We start from the raw sequence: 22363 nt of genomic DNA on the forward strand, positions 1-22363 counted from the left end.
TTATTCATTTAGTAGGCCTACTTTGGCTCTGATGCAGCATGTAGGCTTCAAAGTAACTAGTAACTAAAGTAATCACACAAACGTAGTGGCGGTAAAAGCTGTAGTTGCCTCTTAGATACAGTGACTTTTAAATATAAAGTAGAAGAACATGGAAATATTTAAGTCGAGTGACAGTACCTCAAGATTTTACTTAAGTGCAGTACTTGAGTAAATACATTTAGTTACATTCCATCACTTGCATTAGTGCAAAAAGCTGCAAAAACTACCATGTTACCTGTTATCTTGTTATTTGTATCGTTGTCTTCTTCTCTATCTGCGTTAATGCAAACCAAAGCCTGATGAGCGAGAGCTCCCTCTGACTTTACTACACCGCGCTACAGACTACCTACCTGCAGACAGGGGCAGCGCCAGCAGCCTCGGCTCCCTGATCACATGACCAGTCAGCTGGTCTTCAGCACATCCGCCTGACCCGCTACTGTTTACAAATCAGCAGACAGTCGGACACAGCAGAATGAGGAGTCCTGCATGATCTGAACAGGTACCTGAACCACACTGAGAGCCCACAGCGGGTCATGCGTGACTCTGTGTCATTACTCGCACTTGCATTAGCCTGTATGTGTGTGTGTGTGTTTGTGCGTGAGAGAGAGTTTTAAATTGTGTGTCGGAAGTGAGCACAGGCCCGTGCGTCGGCTCGGTTACAACTTGCTAACAGCCAGAGCTAACGTCACTTTAGCTTACCTGCTTCCTGTCATCTGTAGTCACATTCAGTCAACAGTGACAACCGCGGCGTGTTGTCGCACTTTTACTAAAGTATTTAGCCTCCATTTAGCATTGTTTGCCGACTCTGGATACGAGCTAGCTTAGCTTAGTCTTGCCCTGCCTGCATCGATAATCCCGCTGGCTGTCATCACGCTTCCCGCGGTGCATCATAGAAGGACACTGCGTTCATTTTAACTCTCATTACAGAGACATTTTCAGTGCTGCCTTTGAACCATGGCGTCAAAACTGTGGAACAAACGGCTCCCTTTAATGACATGTCTGCTCATGTCGTGTAACCCATTTCCTCGGGCTGGCCCACCCTCGCCTGCCAGATGTGTTAGTGATGGGTCCGGGGGCAGAGCAGAGGTTTGGTAACAGCTAGCACTGCCTGCCTGCTCGCTTTAATGCGGTTTCACACATCTCTCCATACTCCCGAGAACCAGGTCAGTAAAATTATGTGTACAGGGTGAGTCTCTGCATTCCGGATTAGAGAAAAGGGACCTTGACCAAGACTCAAGAGCTGTGTTGTTGACCCTTCAGCTCCAGAAAATAACTGACACTAACCTGCTGACCTGCTGCTTATTGTGCTGGGAGACAATAGCCGGCCTTTAATGCACATGTCTGCATAGGTCTAGTGAGAGTTGTAGGTCAATGGTGGGGAAATTTACGACACTTCAGAGTCTGTTGCTGCATGTTTAAAAGAGACATTATGCTCATTTACAGGACCATGACAACCTCTGTCTGAAACTCTCTGTTTTAGCTCCTGTCTCTTTAAGGCCCAGTCTCCTCTGATTGGTCAGCTCACACACGCCTGTGTCAGCACTGCGCACCCTGTCTCCGCTCTGCTCTGTCATGTTTTCAGCTTCTAGTTAGCTTCACTTCTACTGCCAAATAAGCCTAAATTATGCAAATGTGTGACATGTTGACGTCGTGTGAATTAGAGGCTACTGAGAGGCGTTTCAGGAGCAGTGTTTTCTGTTGAAGAAAGGAGCGTCTGTGGGTGCGGAGTAATTTTACAAGAAACATGCAACACAAGGTTAGGGTAAAGTCTAAAGGAAATGATTCTCTTATCAGCAGAAATATTTTTCCTTTCTTATCCTGTCCAAGTTGCTCTATTTTTTGCATACAGACAGATGTATGTCAGATTCAATCTCTCCTCATGTATTCGGCAATTGAATCAGTCAAGACCCAGCTATTCACAGTATTTTGCCAAGGTTAAGGTTTCAAGTGTGTTCTCAGCCTCTCGCAGAGCATGTGACTTTGAAGGCTCCTGGGCTCTCGCTGTGTGCTGAAGTAGAGGCATGTGAGTTTGTTTAGCTGGGCTCTTTCACTTTGATTGAACTGGAATCTGTCGCTGCGACTGTAGCTGCAGTGACGGCTCCTCTCGTCACCGTCAGTAATATCCTTTTTGAATATTCATCCTCAAAAGAGCCCATGTACTTATTCTTTTTCTGAATCTATTCTACATTAAACTGCTCTGAGACTGAGTTGAAATGAGGACTAATGTTACTAGTAAATGCTTAAAAGTGTGGACTGTCATGAAAAGCATGGAAAACAAGGTCTGTTCCTGTCAGAGGAGCTAAAGTTGTAACTCACTCAGATTTCTCTGCAGGCACAACATTAAAACAATTTAATCTGGGTTTAGTTTCAGAATAGTTTCGCCTTTGTGCCTTTAGACCAATGAGCTCAGGGCCGGCTGAGGCTTTTCTTTGTGTGTTTCCATGTCAGCTCTACTTGAGCGTGGGATCTTAAGCATGTGGTTGTCAGCCACTACACAAATAAAACCTGTTTCTGAAGACGAGCTGCAGTGAATTTAAATTTGTCATCTCCGCTGCTGCATCAAGGCGAAAAACCCCTCGCATCTCATTGCCGCTCAGCTGATCTGTGGGCTGGAAATACTCTTATGACCCTTTGATTAAGTGAGCAAACAAAGAAGTAGAGGAAGGTTTCAGATAAAGTGATAACTGTGGCCCCTTTCAGATTGAAAGTGGGTTTTAAATAAAGGGAAGTGAAATGTCTTGTTGCACACACTGAGGATTATTGAAGGAAGGGGTTCAGAGCGAGGCCATTTCGCTGACTTTGGTTTGCTTCCATTGTGCTTTATACAATCCAAAACATCTGCATTGCTCCTTTAAATTCATGCTCGAGTTGATATGAAGAAGAAAATGTTGAGGAATCGTAAGTAGAACGGCAATGATTAGTCGATAATTTGTTTTGAGTCATTTCTTTAAGAAAAACATGTCTGAATTCTCTGATCACAGCTACTCATATGGATAATTTTTTTGGTTTCTCATCATTTTATTGACCAAACAACCAATTCACTAATTGAGAAAATGATCAACAGACAAATGGAAATTGAAAATAAAGTTAGTTGCAGCCCAAATGTTAGTGTATGTAAGAAGATAATGTAATTTTGCTTCACGGGCTGTCGTTGTAATTCCCAGGAACAGATCCTCTACCTCAGAACAGATGGACGCAGTGTTATTTGTCTGTTGATTTATTTATGCATTTCATTATGTATTGATTTGATTATTTCATGAAAGATTCGTGTTTTGAATTATTGAGCTGTCTCCAGGTGCTGTGCATTAAATTATGCAGGAGCTAATTCGCCTCCATTATCATGTAGTAAAGTTAGGATGTCGTTTCAATGCTCGACTCTGTGAGAAAGTAACGAAGGCTACAAGAAGACTCGCTTCAGGCAAGATTGCACTAACGCAGCAAGGCCTCGAGTCTTTTACCTGTGTCATTTACTCACAAAGGTATACACACACATGCACACGCAAGATATGCCTCCTCAAAGCACGAGTCACAGTGAGAGATCTGTGAAGGAAGGCCTCTTCAGAAAGTTTGGAATGACTTTTTTATTTTTGGAAAGAAGAAGGGACGAGACGCTGGATGTGCCTGCAGGTCTGTAGGGAAAATGTTGCTCAAAATATCTCTTGGCACTTTGTGCAATGCAAATTTTAGTCAGATAGTGATGATAATGAATTAATATTCTCTGTGAAATGACTGCTGTTATATTTGTAGTTGCTCAGAAGAGTTTGATAAATCTTTCATGCCAATCTTTTAAAGTCAAACGAAGAAAACAGGCTATTATTGGAGATACAACCCTCCTCTGTCTCTCCCTGTAGTTTTGGATTAGTTACGATTATTTAACGGGATAATATCCTTTTTATGAGCGAAGGGAGAAAAACCCCTCAGACTTAAGGAGAGCATTAGTCTTCGAGGAGAACAGATGTTTCCTAAGAAAACAGCCACATACATTATGCATATAAAATAATTTCTATTTTGATGGCGTGTGGAGCTGATTTATCGAGCGGTGTTCCATTCACACGGTTAATAGGTTTAAGAGATGCCTTTGTTGTGTTATTTTTCACCATTAATAAAGAGAGAGAGGAAACATAATGCTGTGTGGAAGCGTGCTGTTCTGTAGCCTGTGCATTAGGCTAACCATATTCATAAACGGGGAATAATCCCAAGCCGGATAAAGAATGGAGGCAGAATTGTTTAACCTAGATTGTGATGTCTCACAGAGAAAGCCCAACTTTTCCTCATCACTGTGTGAGATGTTGGCTCAGGGTTTACCTGGTGACGATTTTTGTCATGTTTATTTTGAACGTTGGTTTTTGTAGTCAGCACACAACATTTTAACTAATAATGAAGATGTTTAAATTAGTAACATACTGATTTTTAAATAAACCCTGCTTTGTCTGATACTGGACACTTGATGAGACAAATAACCGCAAGTCAAACTTTCTGAAACTATAGATCATGTAGAAGTTGCAGATTAGGTTTCTGTCAATGATAAGACTGGCTGTTCCATAAATGGTAACTTTTAACTGATTATTAGTACATGAGTAGGCCTCATGCTGCGTTTGCCATGCGTGATTTGCACTAATAGCTTGAAATCAGTCTTGTGATGTTGGGAAGGTGGCTTGCAATAATGCAAAATAAAAATAATCGATTATTCTCCTCAAATGCATTAAAACTAAAGTCTGTTTTGAAAATGTAAGAGTAGAAAGTACAGACATCCGTGCAGGGAGTAAAAAGTTGTCAGAAAAATAATTACTCAAGTAAAGTACAGATACCTGAAAAATCTGTAGTACTTGTACTTTACTCCCCACTTCTGGGCATGGGTTCATTTAAGGTGAGATGGAAAACGATACATGCAACCCAGTCATTTGAGATACTGTAACCAGAAAATATTTAAGTATATGTATTTTTTGTCATATTTTTTACCCATATACTATTATTTATTTATTAATTTATCTTGTAGTAGTAGATTTGTCAGATTTTGTGATTTTACATAGTATAGTAGCATGGACATTGTGTGTGAACACGTTACTCGAGACCAAGTCATAACAGAAACTTCATACCCACATCACAGCCTCCCCCTGTAGGAGATGATCTCATTACATCTTGAAGCACTGCGCTACACACAATTTCATTTCATGAGCAGCAACAAATTTTCTTGAAACTGTAATAGTTCTTTAATAACTTCAGAGACACGGTTAATACTGTCAGTGTTTTATTTGAGGACCAGTCTGTTGACATCAAAATATTTAATTAATGCATTAATTTGCCTTCTTAATGACCTCATTAGCATTACTGCTTATGTTTATGTGTGCATGGCGGGGCAGCAGGCGGCTCAAGTGCTTCTTGTTAATTCAAGCCATTCTTCACAGACTGTAATCAGTGTCACTGTTTCATTTTGTTCAGTGTAGAAGGTGAATAAACAGCGACTTGTGTTTGTGATGATCACGCTGCAAAGAACTACAAAGTTATCAGCCAGTCACTGATAACTATATATGAATATTTATGTTTTCATCATATATCCCGGTTTTGTCTGTATTTACTATGGTAAAAAGTGAATTAGATGTCAAAGCTTTATGCAAATGCTGTGTCTAAAATATAAAGTGGTGACTTTGACCTCCACTGCCTCGCTGATTCTAGAGCTACATGGAGTTTAAATGCATCCAAGGTCAGCGGATAGTTGGTACATGTCATTAATTGTATTAGTTTTCTTTGTCTGTCCCTTTTTGTCCCTTTAAGAACCCATGTTTTTTATTTCCCTCTGTGTGCCGAAGGTGTTTAGTTTCATTATTGTTCCTTGTTCTTCTTACAGAGTCATCTTTTTCTTCTGAGTCTTGGCTGAGGAGAATCACAAGACTGTGAAAGTAAGTCCCGAGAGTTAATAGTTCAAGGGAGTAAATGCTAACAGCAGGAGGACTTAGTGATTGCAGTAGATAGATTTTCCATGCAACCCTTCATGAAGAGGTCAGATGTCAGTGTCAGCGACAGATTAATATTCCTGCTCAAAAAGCAGCAGCACAAGCTCTGATCAAAGGTCAGCCTCCTTATCAGTAGATGTTTGTCAGTTTAAAGGAAAGCTATTGTTCTTTATCATGAAAGTTTTTTGGATTGTTCTCTGAGTTCCAAGTCAAACATGATTAAGACGTAATCTACCCAAAGTTTGGTTTAAAGTTTTTGTCTTCTCTAGCTGATCTGCTCCGCTCTGATCCGTTTCTTTCTGTTTTTCTTTTCTGGTTTCTCTCTGGTCTCCTTTCACTTTCCTCCAGGTCCGGCTGGGTCGCGGCCATGCAGCACCCCAATTTCGAGACCCGCCACCCGCTCCAGACAGACGAGCAGCAGGAGACGGGCTTCGACCCGCTCAATAATTTCAACAAGAACCGCAGCAGTACGTCAAACTCTCACACGACTAGGCTTTGATTTAAACTCAGAAATACAACCTGTGGCATAGTTACTACTAGACATTTAGAGCCCATGAGCGAAGTCGAACTCGCTGCGGGAGATCCGTTGTTTGCATGATGATCTTTAGATGGATCTAAAGGAAAACCATAATGGCGTGAGCATTCATTCTATGGATTGACCAATTATCAATATTCAGCAAAGTATTTGAGTAAATTGAACTTTGTTACTTTCCATCACATGTTTATTTTATCTATTGCAGAGTTTAAAGGGTAATAGAAACAGTCTCAACATACTTTTACTGACACCCTTATCAGTAGCCCCTTCCATTTTTGTATTAGAGTAATAAAGCTACTCTTACACTCAGTGAAGTGATGGCTCTGACCACTAGACAAAGCCCGGAGAGTCACAAGCTCTACATAGAAAGAGATGATAAAAAAATAAACTTGGAGCTTGCTGTGAGGTGTGAGTCACAGACGTGGCTGGCGACGCCCCCGGGCTGAGGGTGTTTTTTATGTTTACGTGTGTGAGGGAGAGGGAGAAAATGTCGGGGGCTGGCATGTTGTGGAACTGATGAATATTCATGCTGAGTGTCCCTGTGGAATGATCTACTCCTGTAACTAATGTTGATAGACAGCTCTCCGACTTGAATGCACGTTCACCTGCAGGCCAAATTAGACTTAATACAGCCAATAAAGATGAAGATGAGTACGATGCTTGACTCTTTGTCATCGCCTTTTCCGCTTCTGGCACTTTTTGCTCCACTTGAAAAAGAAGCCCCAAAAATAACCGTTGGGTCATTTGGAAGCAGTAAACAGGCCATTGTCTTATCATGGTAGTTGTCAGAGGTTATGTCTTTGTCAATGACTGTGTGTTCACAAGCTTTAAAAGTGATTGATTTCTAGTCTTACCTCTCAGCGCTCGTTGTTTACATCTCCCCCTTGTGGTTGTGTCTGTGTCTGTTTTAACAGGAGGATCTCTTGACAGCAGCACTTACTCACAGCCTCACTCAACCTTCCTCTCATACAGGTGAGTATTTCCTTGAGTGGGTGTGCCATAGACTCTTGGCCCAGCTCACTGCTCCAGCCTCCTGGTTTACTGCTAGATGATGGAGTACCGTGCCCAATTTGGGTTGAGAAGCTCATAAATCTCCTCGTCCTCTGCCTCCCCCCTCTCCCCCCCGCAGGAAAGAATGGGACGACTTGTTCCTCAACAGTAATTACCTGGCCAGGATCCGGCAGGCAGGAATCAACGGTCGACTGAGGAGCAGCCGCTTTCGGAGCGTATGCTGGAAGGTAACTGCCAAATGGATCAAGCCGTCCTATCGATTTGATTAAAGTGGCTTTGGCAATTTTTCCTGCAGTGGAAAAGAAGTTCTGGCAGCTCGCAGACCTTCTTTAGCGGGAACGGCGGCCTAGAGTTTAGTTTTGAAAGTGTTTCTGCATGTTTATGTAAAGTCTTGTTGAAGTAGTGTGCACTAACCGGTTCACCTCCTGACTTCAGCTGTACCTAGAGGCTCTCCCAGAAGACAAGGGTCAGTGGATCAACAAGTCCAAGGAGCTCCGGGCCCAGTATGAGAAGATCAAAGAGACGGTAAGAGCGCCACCATGTGGCCACTTCCTTCAGAGAAGATTGTTTTACAGATGTCTCTCCTTTCAGAATCTGATTCTGCACTCTACAGTATTCACATTACATGATGTTTATTGTGACAACTGCTGTTAGCACATATTGCTTAATTTAGCCTCATCGTCTGAAGAACAATAACCCATGAAATTACAATTACAGTTACTGTTACAGTTATCAAGTGCAGCCTCCCCTTTTACCACCACGGGGTCACCGCGGTAACGCAGCAGCAAGCATGTCATGTGAAAGGAGAGTCATCTGTATATTCACTCAAAGTAGCCTTTTGTGTTTCTGCAGCACTTTGTGGAGCATTGTGGTGTAATTAAAAACCCCCCGTATTTTATTCTAGATATGGTGGTTAAAATCAATTATTTATTGTTATAAATTATTAATTTTTTATATTAATTATTTTGAGTCTCTACCCACTGTTTGAATTCCTGCAGATGTTTAAAACAAAATAAAAATTTAAACTGCCTACAGTATATATGCTGCTATAGTTAAAGGATAAGTTCACCCCAAAATGATTCATCATTCAGTCATTGTTTACTGACAGTCATGCTGATGGAAAGCCAGTTGAAGTTTTGTAGTTGACTAAAACATTTTTTGGAGCTTCACAGCAAAACAGCATTGTTTTGAAATGCAGAAATGTAAAGTTCAGAAATGAACTCATCACTGATCTGCGAATTGCCGTTATTGACATCTGTTTTTGTTTTGTTTGGTGTTTTTTGGGGGTCACAGCACATCACCAACCCTCGTAAGGCCAAAGGCCAGCAGGACCTAGGGGTCAACAACCCACTGTCCCAGGATGAGGGGGTGAGTGTGTGTCTCCGTGTGTAGTCCACTTTAATTTGTTAGTCAGTTGTCTCATATTTGCATGCAAAATGTGACCCTGTTACATTCACTCCAGACTGTGTTGTTCCAGCAATTATAGACTATTTCAGTAATTCATTACTTTGGATTCATTAACATTTTTTTCGAAGTAGTTATAAAGCTATTTAGTTGATTTTTGATTAGGCAGTTAATAATATTCCCATTCCTAAAAATATTCAAAAAGCTATTTTTTCATCTCCCAATTAATTTTGCCTGCTGGTTTACCACTTATATTTTCCGATTTGGTGATGACATGCAGCCACACTGGTAATAACAGAGTGGTAACAAAAGCTGTCATGTGCCATCTTGGAACAACAATATCCTTGGATGTTTCCTGGGAAAGAGGACAATATAATTTGGTACTAATCATAGAGAAAATGGAGACCGTGTTCAGTTGGTAAATTTCCTTTTAATTAAGTCACATTAATTGTAGTGTACATGTAAGTATTTTATTTAGAGCACAGCAAGTTAGATAAACATGAAATGTCGTTGGAAAAGGATACAATTTAACCTGAAGAATGACCACTAATAAATGGATACTTACTTGAGTTTATAAGCAGTTGAGAAGATTTTTCTTGAAAGAACTCTTCCATTTAAACCCAACAGCTTAAAGGATAACTTTACAAACTGTGTTTATGATATGTGAATAAAGTAGTGTAAAGCCATTTATGGCTCCAGAAGAAGCTGCATGTAATCTGTAATCTTTTGTAATGAGCGTATCATGCAATTTGTTATCATGCAACAGTCAAGGACAGAACTACAAAATGGCGTCATGTCAGTTATTGCTTTGAAAAGTTTTAAAGACAGTTTCTGCCATTGGCTTTTTTTCTCTCTCCTGTCCAGAGCCTGTGGAACAAGTTCTTCCAGGATAAAGAGCTGAAGGGGATGATCAAACAGGACGTGATGAGAACGTCAGTATCACTGTCATCCTGTTTTTGTTTTTTTACACCTTATATCTGAGAGTGACACTGATTGAAGTCCTTTCTTTCTTTCTTTCTTTCTTTCTTTCTTTCTTTCTCTCTTTCTTTCTTTCTTTTTGTGTAAGGTTCCCTGAGATCCGTTACTTCCAGGACGACGATGTGAGGACCAAGCTGACTGACATTCTCTTCTGTTACGCCAGGGAAAATGAACAGTTACTCTATAAACAGGTAGGACTGACACATTGTCCTAGCGGCTCATTGTCTGCGAGAGTCGGACATCTTTCTTTGTAATCTTAAAGGTCCTTTACAATGGGGTCCTTTTGATATCTCTGATTGGGTTTTCTTATCGAGCCATAGTGTTGATAATCAAGCCTTATATCTGTGGGCTTCTCAGTGCCCAGTGAGCTCTGACAAAAGAACAAGATGCCTTTTTAACCTAATCATTATCAGTGTCCGTAACAGGTGCCAGCGAATGAATAAACGGCCAGTACAGCATCTTTTTAGCAAACTGGAAGTGACACATGGCTGGGCAGTGGCTAACAATATCTAAATTAAAGCTGTCACCACAGATTAGAGACCTCGTGCATCACTATTAAAGAAAGACTGACCACAAATGAAGCATAATTTCTCTCCCCTGTCCTTTTAACATCTTACACTCCCTCTACTTCTGTGTCTTCTTTTGCCTGCAGGGGATGCACGAGTTGCTGGCTCCCATAGTGTTTGTGCTGCACTGTGACCATCAAGCCTTCCAGCATGCCAGTGAGACAGCCAGCCCCAGGTCAGTTCTGATAAACTGCAGAACTGAAGCTCTCCCCTTTTAAGTTCCCATTAACACATTTAGACATGATATTTTCGCATTGATATGGGGAAAGGTCACTTTTTTTGGGATCTTTTCTTTTCCCACAGTGAGGAGATGAAGTGTCTGTTGAACCCAGTGTACCTTGAGCACGATGCCTAGTGAGTAAATTCCTAATATCAGATAAACTAGACCAGACATTTTACATGACTGTTTGCCTCTCGTTTTCTTCTCATTATTTCTCTCACTCACACACACACCTCTCTGTTAATAGTGCCATGTTCTCGCTGCTGATGGAGACAGCCGAGCCGTGGTTCTCCAGCTATGAGAGGGAAGTGAGGAAGGTCAGTTTGATCCAAAGAACTGCTTCTGACATTGTAATAATTACTATAATTTATTGTACATTGTAACACAATATGGACTGATTGCACTATAATGATGATGCAGAAGACATGGCATTGTGTTGACGCACTGCCATTAACACTTTTAGCTATACTCTTCAAGACTTCGGTCCTGGTTGATTTAACAGCCAGGATGGATTTTTTTAACAACATCCCATGTATATAAATGACATGAATGGAAACAAACAGCCTCACACACACACTTGACGTGCATGCCATATTACAGCCTACTAGGTTTAAAGCTGTGGCCTTTGTCTTGTATTGTATAAGAATTCTTGATGAACTGTCGCAGTTACAAATACATGCGTTTCTTTGACTGCTTCACTATGAAAGCCACTCCATGTTCTTCCAGTTGGATGCTTTTAATTTGAACTAGCAGCAGTGGGAAATGTTTGGTTTACATTAGCAGTAACTTAACACAGCCCCAATACGGCTGTGAACAGTAAACATTAATGTACTGTGAATCCCTCTTAGTGGCACACTAGGCCACTAAAGATCTGAACTACTAGACAGTGAGGTAATTACAGAATGTAAAAATATTATATGTCTGTTGCTGAGACATGCTGACCATAGATAGTTGGATTGTCAAGGATTATAACTTTAATTAATGTAAATGACAAAACCTGCACATTATTTAGCTTAAAACCAAATTTGGTTGACACCTGCTAAAACGAAACTGTATTTTTCAGTAGTACTTCATACCGCCAAGTCTGGCAAGTGTTGATCATATGGACACAGATGCTGTTAATTAATGTTTATATGATGATATGCTAATCACGTAATGTTCGACTCCTCTAGGGTAAGGAAGAGATGCTGACCAGCATCCCCTTCGCTCGGCCCCAGGACTCGGGGCCATCTGTTGCCATCGTGACCAAAGTCAACCGCATCCAGGACCAGCTGGTGAAGAAGCACGACATTGAACTGCACATGCACGTCAACCGGCTGGAGATCGCCCCGCAAATCTACGGCATGTCAGTATTTTCAACTTTAGTTTGGTGTTTCTGATAACTTTTCTAGACCCACAGTACACAAATGCAGTTAACCTGTCTCTCTGCAGCCGGTGGGTACGTCTGTTGTTCGGCCGTGAGTTTCCGCTCCAGGACCTGCTGGTGGTTTGGGATGCCCTGTTTGCTGACAGCATCACTCTGGACCTGGTGGACTACGTCTTTGTGGCCATGCTGCTCTACATCAGAGATGCTCGTACGCTCCATTTATTACTGAAATAATCCAATAACGCCATGTGTTGTCTTTGTAGCATGTAATTTCATAAGAAACGCTTAACTGGAAGAATGTGATTTACTCCGCCTCATTTCATTAGATGGAGTCATATTGCTTTAAATAGAATACAGTTGATCTTTGCTGTCATACGTACGGACAGGATGGGGGTTTAAGCTCTATGGCCGACATTGTCTCTGCTTAACTGTCTTTGCTTAAGACATTGAATCAAACATTTCCAGAGACCCAGAAGCACACGAGTACAGCATTTCAGGAGACTTTTCAGTCAGTCTGCACTGTCCAAGCATACTTTTGAGAGGAAAACTAAATACAAAGTTGCAAAAATTTGCACAAAAGACAAAGATATGGTTGATTTAAAGCTGCAATTATTAATCGGTTTGATAAATCACCAGCTATTTTTGAGACGCAAAATAACTCTTAGTTGCAGCCTCATTGTTGCTGGGTTGCTCTGTAGTGCAGTTACAGCCAAGTGTCCTTGGAGCAAAGAAGAAGCAGTTTATCAAAGAGGTACTTTTCTGAAGGGTACTCTGAAGGGTTGAATGTAGATGAAATGCAAGGATTGATGGGAACACTTAGAGGAAATCACTTTTCACACACTTGAGTGTGCACTGAATGGATTGTTCAGTGTGGAGACGTGTTTAAGTTTGTTTTTGTTTTTTCATTTGAAGCCATTTGTGAAAGTATATACAATCGTGTTTCAGAAAGTCAGAGTGCATTGTGTTATGCATGATGTGAACAGGAAGATTTTTGTGTAGGTGGACTGTACTATAATGGGAAGGTCTCAACAATAAAATGTCTCCATTTAGTGTGTTTAAGCCACACAGAGTTTTTTCAGATTTTGCTTAAGCTAACCCAGTAGATGTCGGCTTATTCTGAAATTTACCGTACTATATGTGAGTAGGTTTCTAGTCACTAATGCTGCATTTGCTTTTCTGTCCATTTCAGTCATTGCCAGTAACTTCCAGACCTGCCTGGGCCTTCTGATGCACTACCCTCCGTTAGGAGACATCAACTCTCTGCTGCAAAAGGCACTTTTCCTCCGAGATCCCAAAGTAAGCAAACGGCCACACCGGCATAACTGATTGGAAAGTGATTAAACATGTTGATTCTCTTTGCGAGATCAACAGATAGTGTTTGTGTTACTCTTCGGTTTCCCTGAAAGTGCCAGTGTGGTTTGTTTGGCACTTTCACTATGCCTGACCAGTCACAAGTTAAAACGGAGAAGAGAAAGGGAGAAGTGTTAGACATGAAATGAAAATTCGGGGAATAAAATGGTAGTTCATGATTTTCCTGGAGCTTGAATTTATGACTGTAGCCTACTTTTTCCTCTAGTAATCAATATTTAAAGCAGAGGCGAGACTTTGCTCACCCTTGTTTTCTGCAGAGCTAGGAGAGGATTTGCAGAAGTGAAACACAGAACACGAGGCTCTCTTTTTCCTCGAACAACTGTCATGTAGCGTAAAACCCCAACAAAAGTCTCGTTGCACTGTCTGAAAAAAATGCTGAGGTGTAAAAACAAAGTTAAACTTGGCATCAAATGTTTCGGTTCCTCACGCTTGAGTGGTCACATATTAGAGATTATAAGGCACTTACAGTAAACACAAGAAGCACAGGTGCAGTCAATGAAGCAGTTCATAAGAGGAAGTAGCACAGATATATACACATTCGACATTTCCATGAACTGATGAGGCCTCTGCACACTGTAAATGACATCTATAAAGCTTTTTAGATCTTGTTAAAACCCACAATATTTAAATAATGTTAGAGGTCAAGTTTGGGACTACCACAGACTGACAGAGTGTCTGCAGGTCTTTAATAGTCTAAAAATGTCTAAAATTCAATTTTATAAATATTAGGCCTTTAAAGTCATTAACAGGCAATAAACAAGTTTTCTGCTTCAACGTGTCATTACGAAGTAAATGTTTATTGCACATGTAATGGATATAGAATAATAAAACCTATGTTTATATTGGTTCCCTATAAACTTTGCTATCATTATACAATTTTTTTCTGTAGTCACACGTGAAAAGGAAGGTTTACTGGTGATCCATTTCGATTATAGACTAAATGATTGAATAAACTCATCGTTTTGTCCTGTGTTTTTGTTATTTGTGACTCTGAGGAAAACGTACCCAGTTGTCTTTGCGGCACCAACAATAATACCACTCAGAAAAGCTACGGGGAAAAAGTTGTCAATTGTGATGTTGCAAATCTTTAAAAGTAACACTGAACCCAGTGCTGTCTTTTTAATTTGTACCTGCACTTGCTTTCTGGCAAAATATAAATAAACCTCTAACTCTAATAACCATATCTCTACATATGAAACTGCCTATACAAAGGACTACGTACCTTCATATTTATCTGCAATGCTTGAATAAGAAAAAGATGATTTGTTCAAACATCTGTGGTAAAATAGATTTAAAAAATATCCTGATAGTATTTGTCACCTGAACAATAGTTGCGGTGAAGCAATGAAATACTAGTTCTCAACATTTCAAATCACACAAGTAAAATGAGAAGTGAGTAAAAAAAACAAAGCAAATGAATCTAAGTCAAAGACAGAAATAGGGAAGTTTGAATAAAGGAATAAGATATAACCCGGTATGTTTTGTGTGCAGGTTTTTTTTTTTTTTCAGTAGACCACAATCATGAAATGGCCCAGTGTTAAAAGACAAAGTCAACTTGATACTGAACATGAAAACACTTTAGTTCCCAAAAATGTTCCTTCCTAATACAATGATGTAATTATTTTTTGTAATGTTGGACCGTTGTGACTGCAACATAGTAAGAGTGAAAACAAAATCACATGTTCACAGCTTGAACTTCTGCTTGTAATTTTTTGACTGTATCTTGCAGCTCAGCGTATTTGTCTTGTCACATACTTGTTTCCTTTTTGTTCTCACTCTCTGCCACTCCCACGCACACTACATCCTTATTCTCTGCCACTCTCGTTACCACCACTCACACAGAAAGGATCACATTCCTCTGTTTACCTTTATGAAAACCAGGTATCGACGTGCATGTTTGTTAAATCAAACATCACTGGCTCCTCCGCTAGCGCCTCACTGTCCCAATACAAACCATCTTCTGTTCCTCCCCGAAACTCACTGACCCGAACACTCAAACACAACAACTCACTACATTCATGTCCTCTGCACTCCTGGGATGAGAATACAGGAAGGTGCTGATCCTACACGACAGCGTTTCCCTCAGGTGAACGCCTGTGTCACAGCACGTCCACATCACAGTTACACCTGGAGGCTGAGGCATCATCTTTAATAACAAGGGGGCTGACGTGGGGCAGGAAAGAGGCTCGTTGCTCATATGTGCTGACTCAGAAACACGTATAAAGGCACACGTATCTGCTTGTTTACGTAGTCATGCATGCCCATAGATGTTTGGCTGACGTGACGTCTCTTTATCACGCACACCAGACAGTTTTTAATGAAATTTGCTGACACAAAATGTGTTTATTCCATCCCTCTTTTTATAGAACAATCCACGGCCTGTCAACTACCAGTTCCAGCAGAACCTGGATTATTACAAAACAAGGGGGGCTGACCTGATGAACAAGACACGGTAAAACACACAAATCACTTCTCTTCTCTAAAACTCAGTGAACCTTTTCCACTTTGGTTCTAAAACACTCATCCCCTTGTATAATTTTAAAGTGGCTGTAAAAGGTTTGTAGTTTTATCCCTCACAGAAAACAGAGGTTAAGGTTTACACAGTGGTTATAACAAATTTACAACAATATCCATCACTTTTTACAATGAAAAAATAACCAGAATGTGCAGCGAACACTTGACCGTACATCCATTAACAGATATTTTTGACAAAACTGCTTTTGTGATAGTCCTCACGCGCGTCGGTTTGCGAACATTGCCAAGACAAATTTATCCGCTTTGAGCTTGTTCGTTTGTAAGAATTTGTTTCAAGAACACCTCCAAGACATGTCACTCTTTGTTCTTTGTCAATAAAGAGAACATCATACTTAAGGTGCTAAGGTCTTATGACCCCATTTCAAACCCACTTCTGTTTCACCTCACTGTTGAAAATCAAGCTACACAGACTTGACACTCACTTTGAGGTCTTTACTTTTTTACTAGAGATACACACATTTAGTCTATGAGTTGATTAAACGTTGCTACTCCCACTTGGTACCAGAAATACTAGTCAGTTAAACACGACCTGTATTATTATTATCATTATTTTGTTAATATACACATTTAACTTATATATTGACATAACTTGCATGTCATATCTTTCTAGTGTTCTATGCGATTACGTTCATCCAATGAAAATGCCGTTGTTATCATCAGGAATGTTTCATAAAGATTTTTTCTTATGTATATCTCATAGTTACATGTGCTCAGTTTTGATTGTTTTCTGAGTGCATTAATCTAGTCGACTAGTCCAAGTTTAAACTTATTAGTCGATTGGAACATCCCTGTATTTTATGCCAAAGTTATGTTATTGTGCACAGAAATTCATTTTTAAATAGGAACGGATTTGAAAGCTGGTCTAGTACATACAGGAACTGAAATCTGTGACATTCAAGACTTTGAGCGAGTGCCAACAACAAGCTCTTCAGTGCAAGAAGTGATCAATTTCACATGACTTTTCTATGGTGTCCATGTTTGGGTTTTGTGTGTCATGTGAGATTGATTTTCTGACAGCAGACCTCCAGAAGTACATACTATAGGACAGTCAACTCTCAAATCTCACTTGTTGAAAAGTTCTTTGCACTGCTGAACTTTGTTCTCATGCAACTTAACCCAAGAGGATGAATTGTTCACTGTGATGGAACATATTCAGTTTCAAGTCTCTGCAATTTGAGCTTCGTTCTGTATAGAAATAAAATGGAAACCACTGGCTAACATCTAAAACACATCTACAAACAGTGGAGAGTTGTTACTGCTAAAGATCCAGCCGATGCAAACCACAGATACTCTTCTGTCTGTTTGCTTTTGTTTTTCCTTTTTCCCCTCACATACTTTTTCCTTCCAGCTCTGGTTCCAGTACAAAAGCAACCCCCCTTAACATCAACAAAGTCTCCAGCAGCCTGCTGAGCTTCGGCAGGAAGCTCATCGCTCCAGCCATATCGGGCGGCTCCAGCGGCGTCTCGCCAATCAACAGCGAGGTACACTCCTCCTCTTCCTCCTCCTCGTCAACTTCCCCTGCATCGGCGCCCCCGCCCGCCATGTCTCACCCGCTGGCTGAACCCCCGTCGGGACACGCCCCTCCACTGACCCAGAGCCATGCCCAGAATCAACACTACCGCCTGCTCAAGTCGGAAAGCATGCCTGTCCACCTCAGCAAAGGTGAGCGGCCAGACACAACGATTTAGATTTGTTCCAGCAGAGACAGACCACGCTTCCAACCACTGATTGTGCATTTCTGTTGGCTGTTATGTGACTAGTGAATTAGCTGCATGACCAGATTAACACCATTGTTTGTGTGGGTGTGGCAGCATCAGCTTTTACTCTCCTGTCTGTTAGATGTAGTTTCAGGTGGAGTGTCTCAGATCTCTCTCCCAGCCCAGATTCACGCTGACACACAAGGTAACTGCTACCATGGCAACCGCTTGTGTGACACGCGTCCCCGTTTGTCCTCGCTTGCGTCACTGCCATTGCACGTCTGCACACTAAGTTTGTCATTTGTCGTTCATCCGTTTCTGTTCGTTAGGTCCACCGTAATTGGACATTAGTGTCCAGAGCATGTAACAGCACATGTCGACCAGCAGAGGGAGATCACCGCTCACCACATGAGGGGAAAATATACTGATAGCATGAACATGAAGGATGTGTTGTGGCATCTGCTGTCAGCATTGCTTTGACCATGTGTGTGCCATGTGTGTGTGCTTTGTTTCTGAGTGACAGTGGCTGTAATCTTTGTTGTTGTTGTGCGTCTTGTGCAAAATGCCCTTCATCTGTGGAGCCTGGAATAAATGTAATTAATATTCAGTTTCTAATTATAATCAGTTCATAAATTAATCAATGAAAAAAGGCAATTTTAAATTGAATTAATATATTTGCATTTAAATGATACATTAATGAGCATCATTCACGGAGCAGCAGCAGAAGCTCTGATTGGTCTGACTCCCAAAACAGCTGGCCAATCAGAGCTCCTGCTGCCGCTCCATGTGTTAGACCTCATTTAATTTTTAGCTGGCAGGCTGCTCACACAATTTTCACATGAAAGACTGATTTTTAAATGAAAACAAAACTTTTTAAACACAAAATGTAAACGCAGGAGACAAAGATTTTATGGAACAACAAAAAAAGTTATTAATTCGTCTTTTAAAGACAGAATAAGGACATAGTTATTAAGTGGCATATTGAATTACTTTTTTTAACTTTTAAATGATAAATTAATCATTTAAATGCAAATTTACACTAATTTACATTGAATCAATTTTTGCTTTTTTTATATTTAACATGTTCTAAGTTATAATTTAATTATTCCAATTGTTCCTTCTAATTTAGACATTTGAAAAACCTTCTCCTTCATTTCTTTAGATAAACATTTATAACATTGTGCCTCTTCTTTATATCTAATAAATAGCAGTATTATGTGACAAAAAAAAGTCAAGGTGCACATCCTCTATGTGTTAATATTTTGTCTCCTGTCCTCCGCCTCTCCCTCTTTCTCTCCCCGTCTCAGGCCAAAGCTCCAGGACGGTCAGCTCCTCTCCCAGCATAGAAAGCCTCTCAGGTGGGCGGGCTCAGTCCACTGCCTCCCCGCCACTTCCCCCCTCCAGAGGGAGTGATGTCAGCACTTCATCTCCGCCACTCTCCGCCACCAAGAAGGAGTCTTTCTTCAACATCACTCGCTCTCGCTCCCACAGCAAGACCATGGGGAAGAAAGAGATGGTGAGTTGTTTTCTCTCTCTCTCTCTCTGTCTCTCTCTCTCTCTCTTTGGCTGTCTACACTCTCTGTTTTTCTCACCTTTTCATCTTGTCTCACACTTTCAACACTAATCCCAGGAGGAGGACTTGGAAGCCCAGGTATCGTTCCTGCAGGGCCAGATCAACGACCTGGAGGCTATGAGCAAATACTGTGCCAAGATGATGAACACTCACATCTGTGAGTACAGCAGCAGCAGCAGATGGTCACATTTCTGTGTTCATTTTCAGCATCGAAAACATTAGTCAGCTCAGATACTACAAGTCAGGAGCATTGTTCCTTTAAGGACCTCAGTGTAATACAAATGACGTGTCAGTGTCTAAAATAAATTAATCCATCATTTTATTTCAATTAATTTACATTTGTGTGGAAAAGAATGATACACATTCTTGTGTGTTTGTTTATTTGCCATAAACCACAACTTTAATATCTTTTAATTTTGGACACATCTCAAAGTTTCAAAAAACATGGCACAAACTTTATGTCAATAATTCTAATAATTCTTATTTTATCTCGACAGGTAAAATCCAGGAAGTGATTCTCCAAGAACACCTGGAGAAAGAGGACGAAGTCCTGGTGTCACTGGCTGGACTCAAACAGGTGAGGCACATTAACATTTGTGTCATGTTGTCATCCTCTCTTCACATGTGCTTCTTCTCTGTATGTTACTGTAACGTTGATGCGTTGCCCCAAATCCTGTCAGATCAAAGACATCCTTAAGGGGTCGCTCCGCTTCAACCAAAGCCAGCTTGAGGCCGAGGAGAACGAGGAGATCACTATTGCCGACGATCACTACACTTCCACAGCAGCCGCTGAAACTGCTCTGAGGGCCATCAATCACCACGGTGACCGCCCACAGCAAGGACAGAGCAGGCGGAGTCGGGACTCTGATCTTGACGGGAGCGTAAGCACGGACGAGAAAGAAGAGGAGGGGACGACCCCGCCTGAGCAACAGGTTAATTAATCAGTCCTCTGCAGTGTCAGCACCTTTATTGGTATTAACTAAAACTCTCAGTTCAGACAGGATTAGTTTCCACTTGTTTGGTCTGACGGTTTGACCTTTTCATCCAGATGCAGTGTCTTTAAATCCGATCATTTTTTAGCAAATTCAACCCTGTGTGGAAAATGATCCCGTGTTTGTATTAGAATTGTATTCTTGGCAGGATTAGGCCATGTGACACTAAAGCTGTTCCATTATGAATGAAACCCAGAATGATGCTGCATAATACAGCGACTATATAATGAAAATGCTCAGTCACATGTTCCCTGGGGTCTGAATGTTGTCTCATTTGAATACATTGAGCTTTGGAGCCAAACGAGGTGGTTATACAGCCTTGGTTCATGCACACACCTTGTACTACCACAGACTGCACTAGATTATATCGGGTAAATGATTTAAAATAAGAGGTCGGAATCACAGACATGTCCTAAAGGTGACCCTCACTGTTTCTCCCGTGCAGGTGGCTTCTTCCCTCGGCTCAGAGGGTAAGAACTGGGACGATTACATCCTCGTTTCCCAGGAAGGAGACCTGCAGTCTGCAGATGGAGGAGGAGGAGGAGGAGGAGGAGGAAGGGCCGCAGTCGAGCGCACCCCTCCGATTAGGCGAGGGCGCGGCTTGGTGCGAATGGAGCCCGAGGGCGCGGCCGGGACCTTCCACGACCCCCTGATGGCTGGCACCACCTCGGGCTCCTCCAGCCCGGATGAGGGCTCCACCCACAGCAAGGACTCTGACTTTACCATCGTGAACCCAAACGACCTGTGAACGAGCAAAACAGCCCTCCCTCCCCTCCTCTTATATGATATCTCATTCAGAGGACGTGCTCCATAATATAAAAACTGACTTGGGATCCGAGGGTGGAATCAGCAGGAGCAGCTGTCGGCTAAAAAATTGCACATGTGGACTGTGACGCATCCAGTCACAAATACCTTATACTCTGTCTCTTTACCTGTCATCTGTGCCACTTGAGTCCTGTCTGAGCTGATGCTGTATGCTATCTCATCTCCCTAACGCCTGTCTCCTTATTATGTTGGTTCCTGTCACACATTATAATCAACTGTAGCGCCCTGCTCCACAGAGAGAGGGCGCCATTGAACTTCTTACCCTGTCACTACATGATTTCTCTGACGAGTTGGACCTCAAACTGCAATTTCCACACAAGGGGAGGACTCGCTCCTCTTGAGCTTACTGTAATGATTGTGAGTGTGATACTCTGTTCTCTTCTGAATGTGGAGATCTGGCCATACCTCTGCCTGTGTTATGTCTGTATGTCTGTCCTCACAGAGGAAGCTCTCTTCACTGATACTCAAAGGAAAGAAGGATGATGTCCTCCCATCAGTTGTCGAGGGCAGCTTTCTCCCCCTCCTAAACCAGTGCCTCTGACCATTATTCTTCTCTCAACCAAACAAAACCTAACTCTGTGATCTTATTCTTTTTGTTAGCTTTTTTTTTTTATTTTTAAGAAAATATTTTTAACCCTTAGACCTTTAGCTTCCTGGGTAAAATAATATTAAATTATAGAATAAGTCTTTTTGATTCCAATGTGGACATTTTAATGTGGTAATTTTCATTTCTCACATTACAACTGAGTTGTTCTCGTGTCCTTCGGAAACCATGTAAAGCAGCGCACACAAAGAATGTCTCTCTAGCTGCCCATTCAGCGTAATTAACTCAAGACCAATAAAACTACATCGCTCTTGCTAAACACTGACGTTATTGTGTCTGTTTGGGTATGCAGCGCTGGCCTTTAAGACACTGATGAAAACCTCTTTGTGATTGTGTAAGTGTCAGGGCTACGCAGTTGGTATATATTCTCACAGATGATGCCACTGTCGGAGAAAATGATGAGTGGTTCAGATTTGACTCTAACCTTGAAAACAGCTTTTGATTTGTCAGCTAGGCCCAGTTAGCAGTTTCCCTGGAGCGTTCTAACATATCACATGATCTTCATCAGCATATACGTTTGTCTAGCTGTCATGGAATTCCATTTTGTTCTTGTTGATCGTGTGTGTGTGTGTGTGTGTAAACCTAATTGTACAAATGGAGGAAAAATCAGACAATCATTCATCCTCTGTGGATCATGGATGTTTTTACAAAAACTTATGGAAATCCAGTCAGAAACTGTTGAGATATTTCAGTCTG

At 41.3% G+C, this 22363-nt stretch overlaps 1 protein-coding gene across 2 annotated transcripts; it reads left to right on the top strand.

Annotated features, from left to right (window-relative positions):
* The first annotated feature begins 445 nt into the window (after positions 1–445).
* Positions 446–21926, top strand: tbc1d5 (TBC1 domain family, member 5). 2 transcript variants are annotated; one of them, XM_084380080.1, is made up of 23 exons: positions 446–538; positions 5885–5936; positions 6339–6457; positions 7440–7497; positions 7655–7763; positions 7972–8061; positions 8830–8904; positions 9805–9872; positions 10007–10109; positions 10571–10659; positions 10788–10838; positions 10952–11021; positions 11877–12049; positions 12136–12278; positions 13260–13366; positions 15808–15893; positions 17325–17638; positions 17816–17878; positions 18981–19189; positions 19304–19403; positions 19744–19823; positions 19927–20178; positions 20684–21926. In XM_084380080.1, exons 3-23 carry the CDS (start codon positions 6358–6360, stop codon positions 20984–20986), a joined length of 2643 nt encoding a protein of 880 aa, XP_084236206.1. In that variant the 5' UTR covers positions 446–538; positions 5885–5936; positions 6339–6357; the 3' UTR covers positions 20987–21926. The 2 variants fall into 2 exon arrangements, with proteins under 2 accessions (XP_084236206.1, XP_084236207.1); XM_084380081.1 differs by lacking the exon at positions 17816–17878.
* Positions 21927–22363: the final 437 nt, after the last annotated feature.

The sequence above is a fragment of the Pagrus pagrus genome, assembly GCF_965226575.1.
Source record: "Pagrus pagrus genome assembly, chromosome: 17".
NCBI lineage: Eukaryota > Metazoa > Chordata > Actinopteri > Spariformes > Sparidae > Pagrus > Pagrus pagrus.

What these genes read in the sequence shown, in the direction of transcription:
- tbc1d5 (XM_084380080.1), top strand. Translation starts at nt 6,358, where the DNA reads ATGCAGCACCCCAATTTCGAGACCCGCCACCCGCTCCAGACAGACGAG. An exon ending in AAACAGGACGTGATGAGAAC is followed by an intron (nt 9,873 to 10,006) that starts GTCAGTATCACT and finishes TTTTTGTGTAAG; the next exon opens with GTTCCCTGAGATCCGTTACT. An exon ending in GCTCTACATCAGAGATGCTC is followed by an intron (nt 12,279 to 13,259) that starts GTACGCTCCATT and finishes TGTCCATTTCAG; the next exon opens with TCATTGCCAGTAACTTCCAG.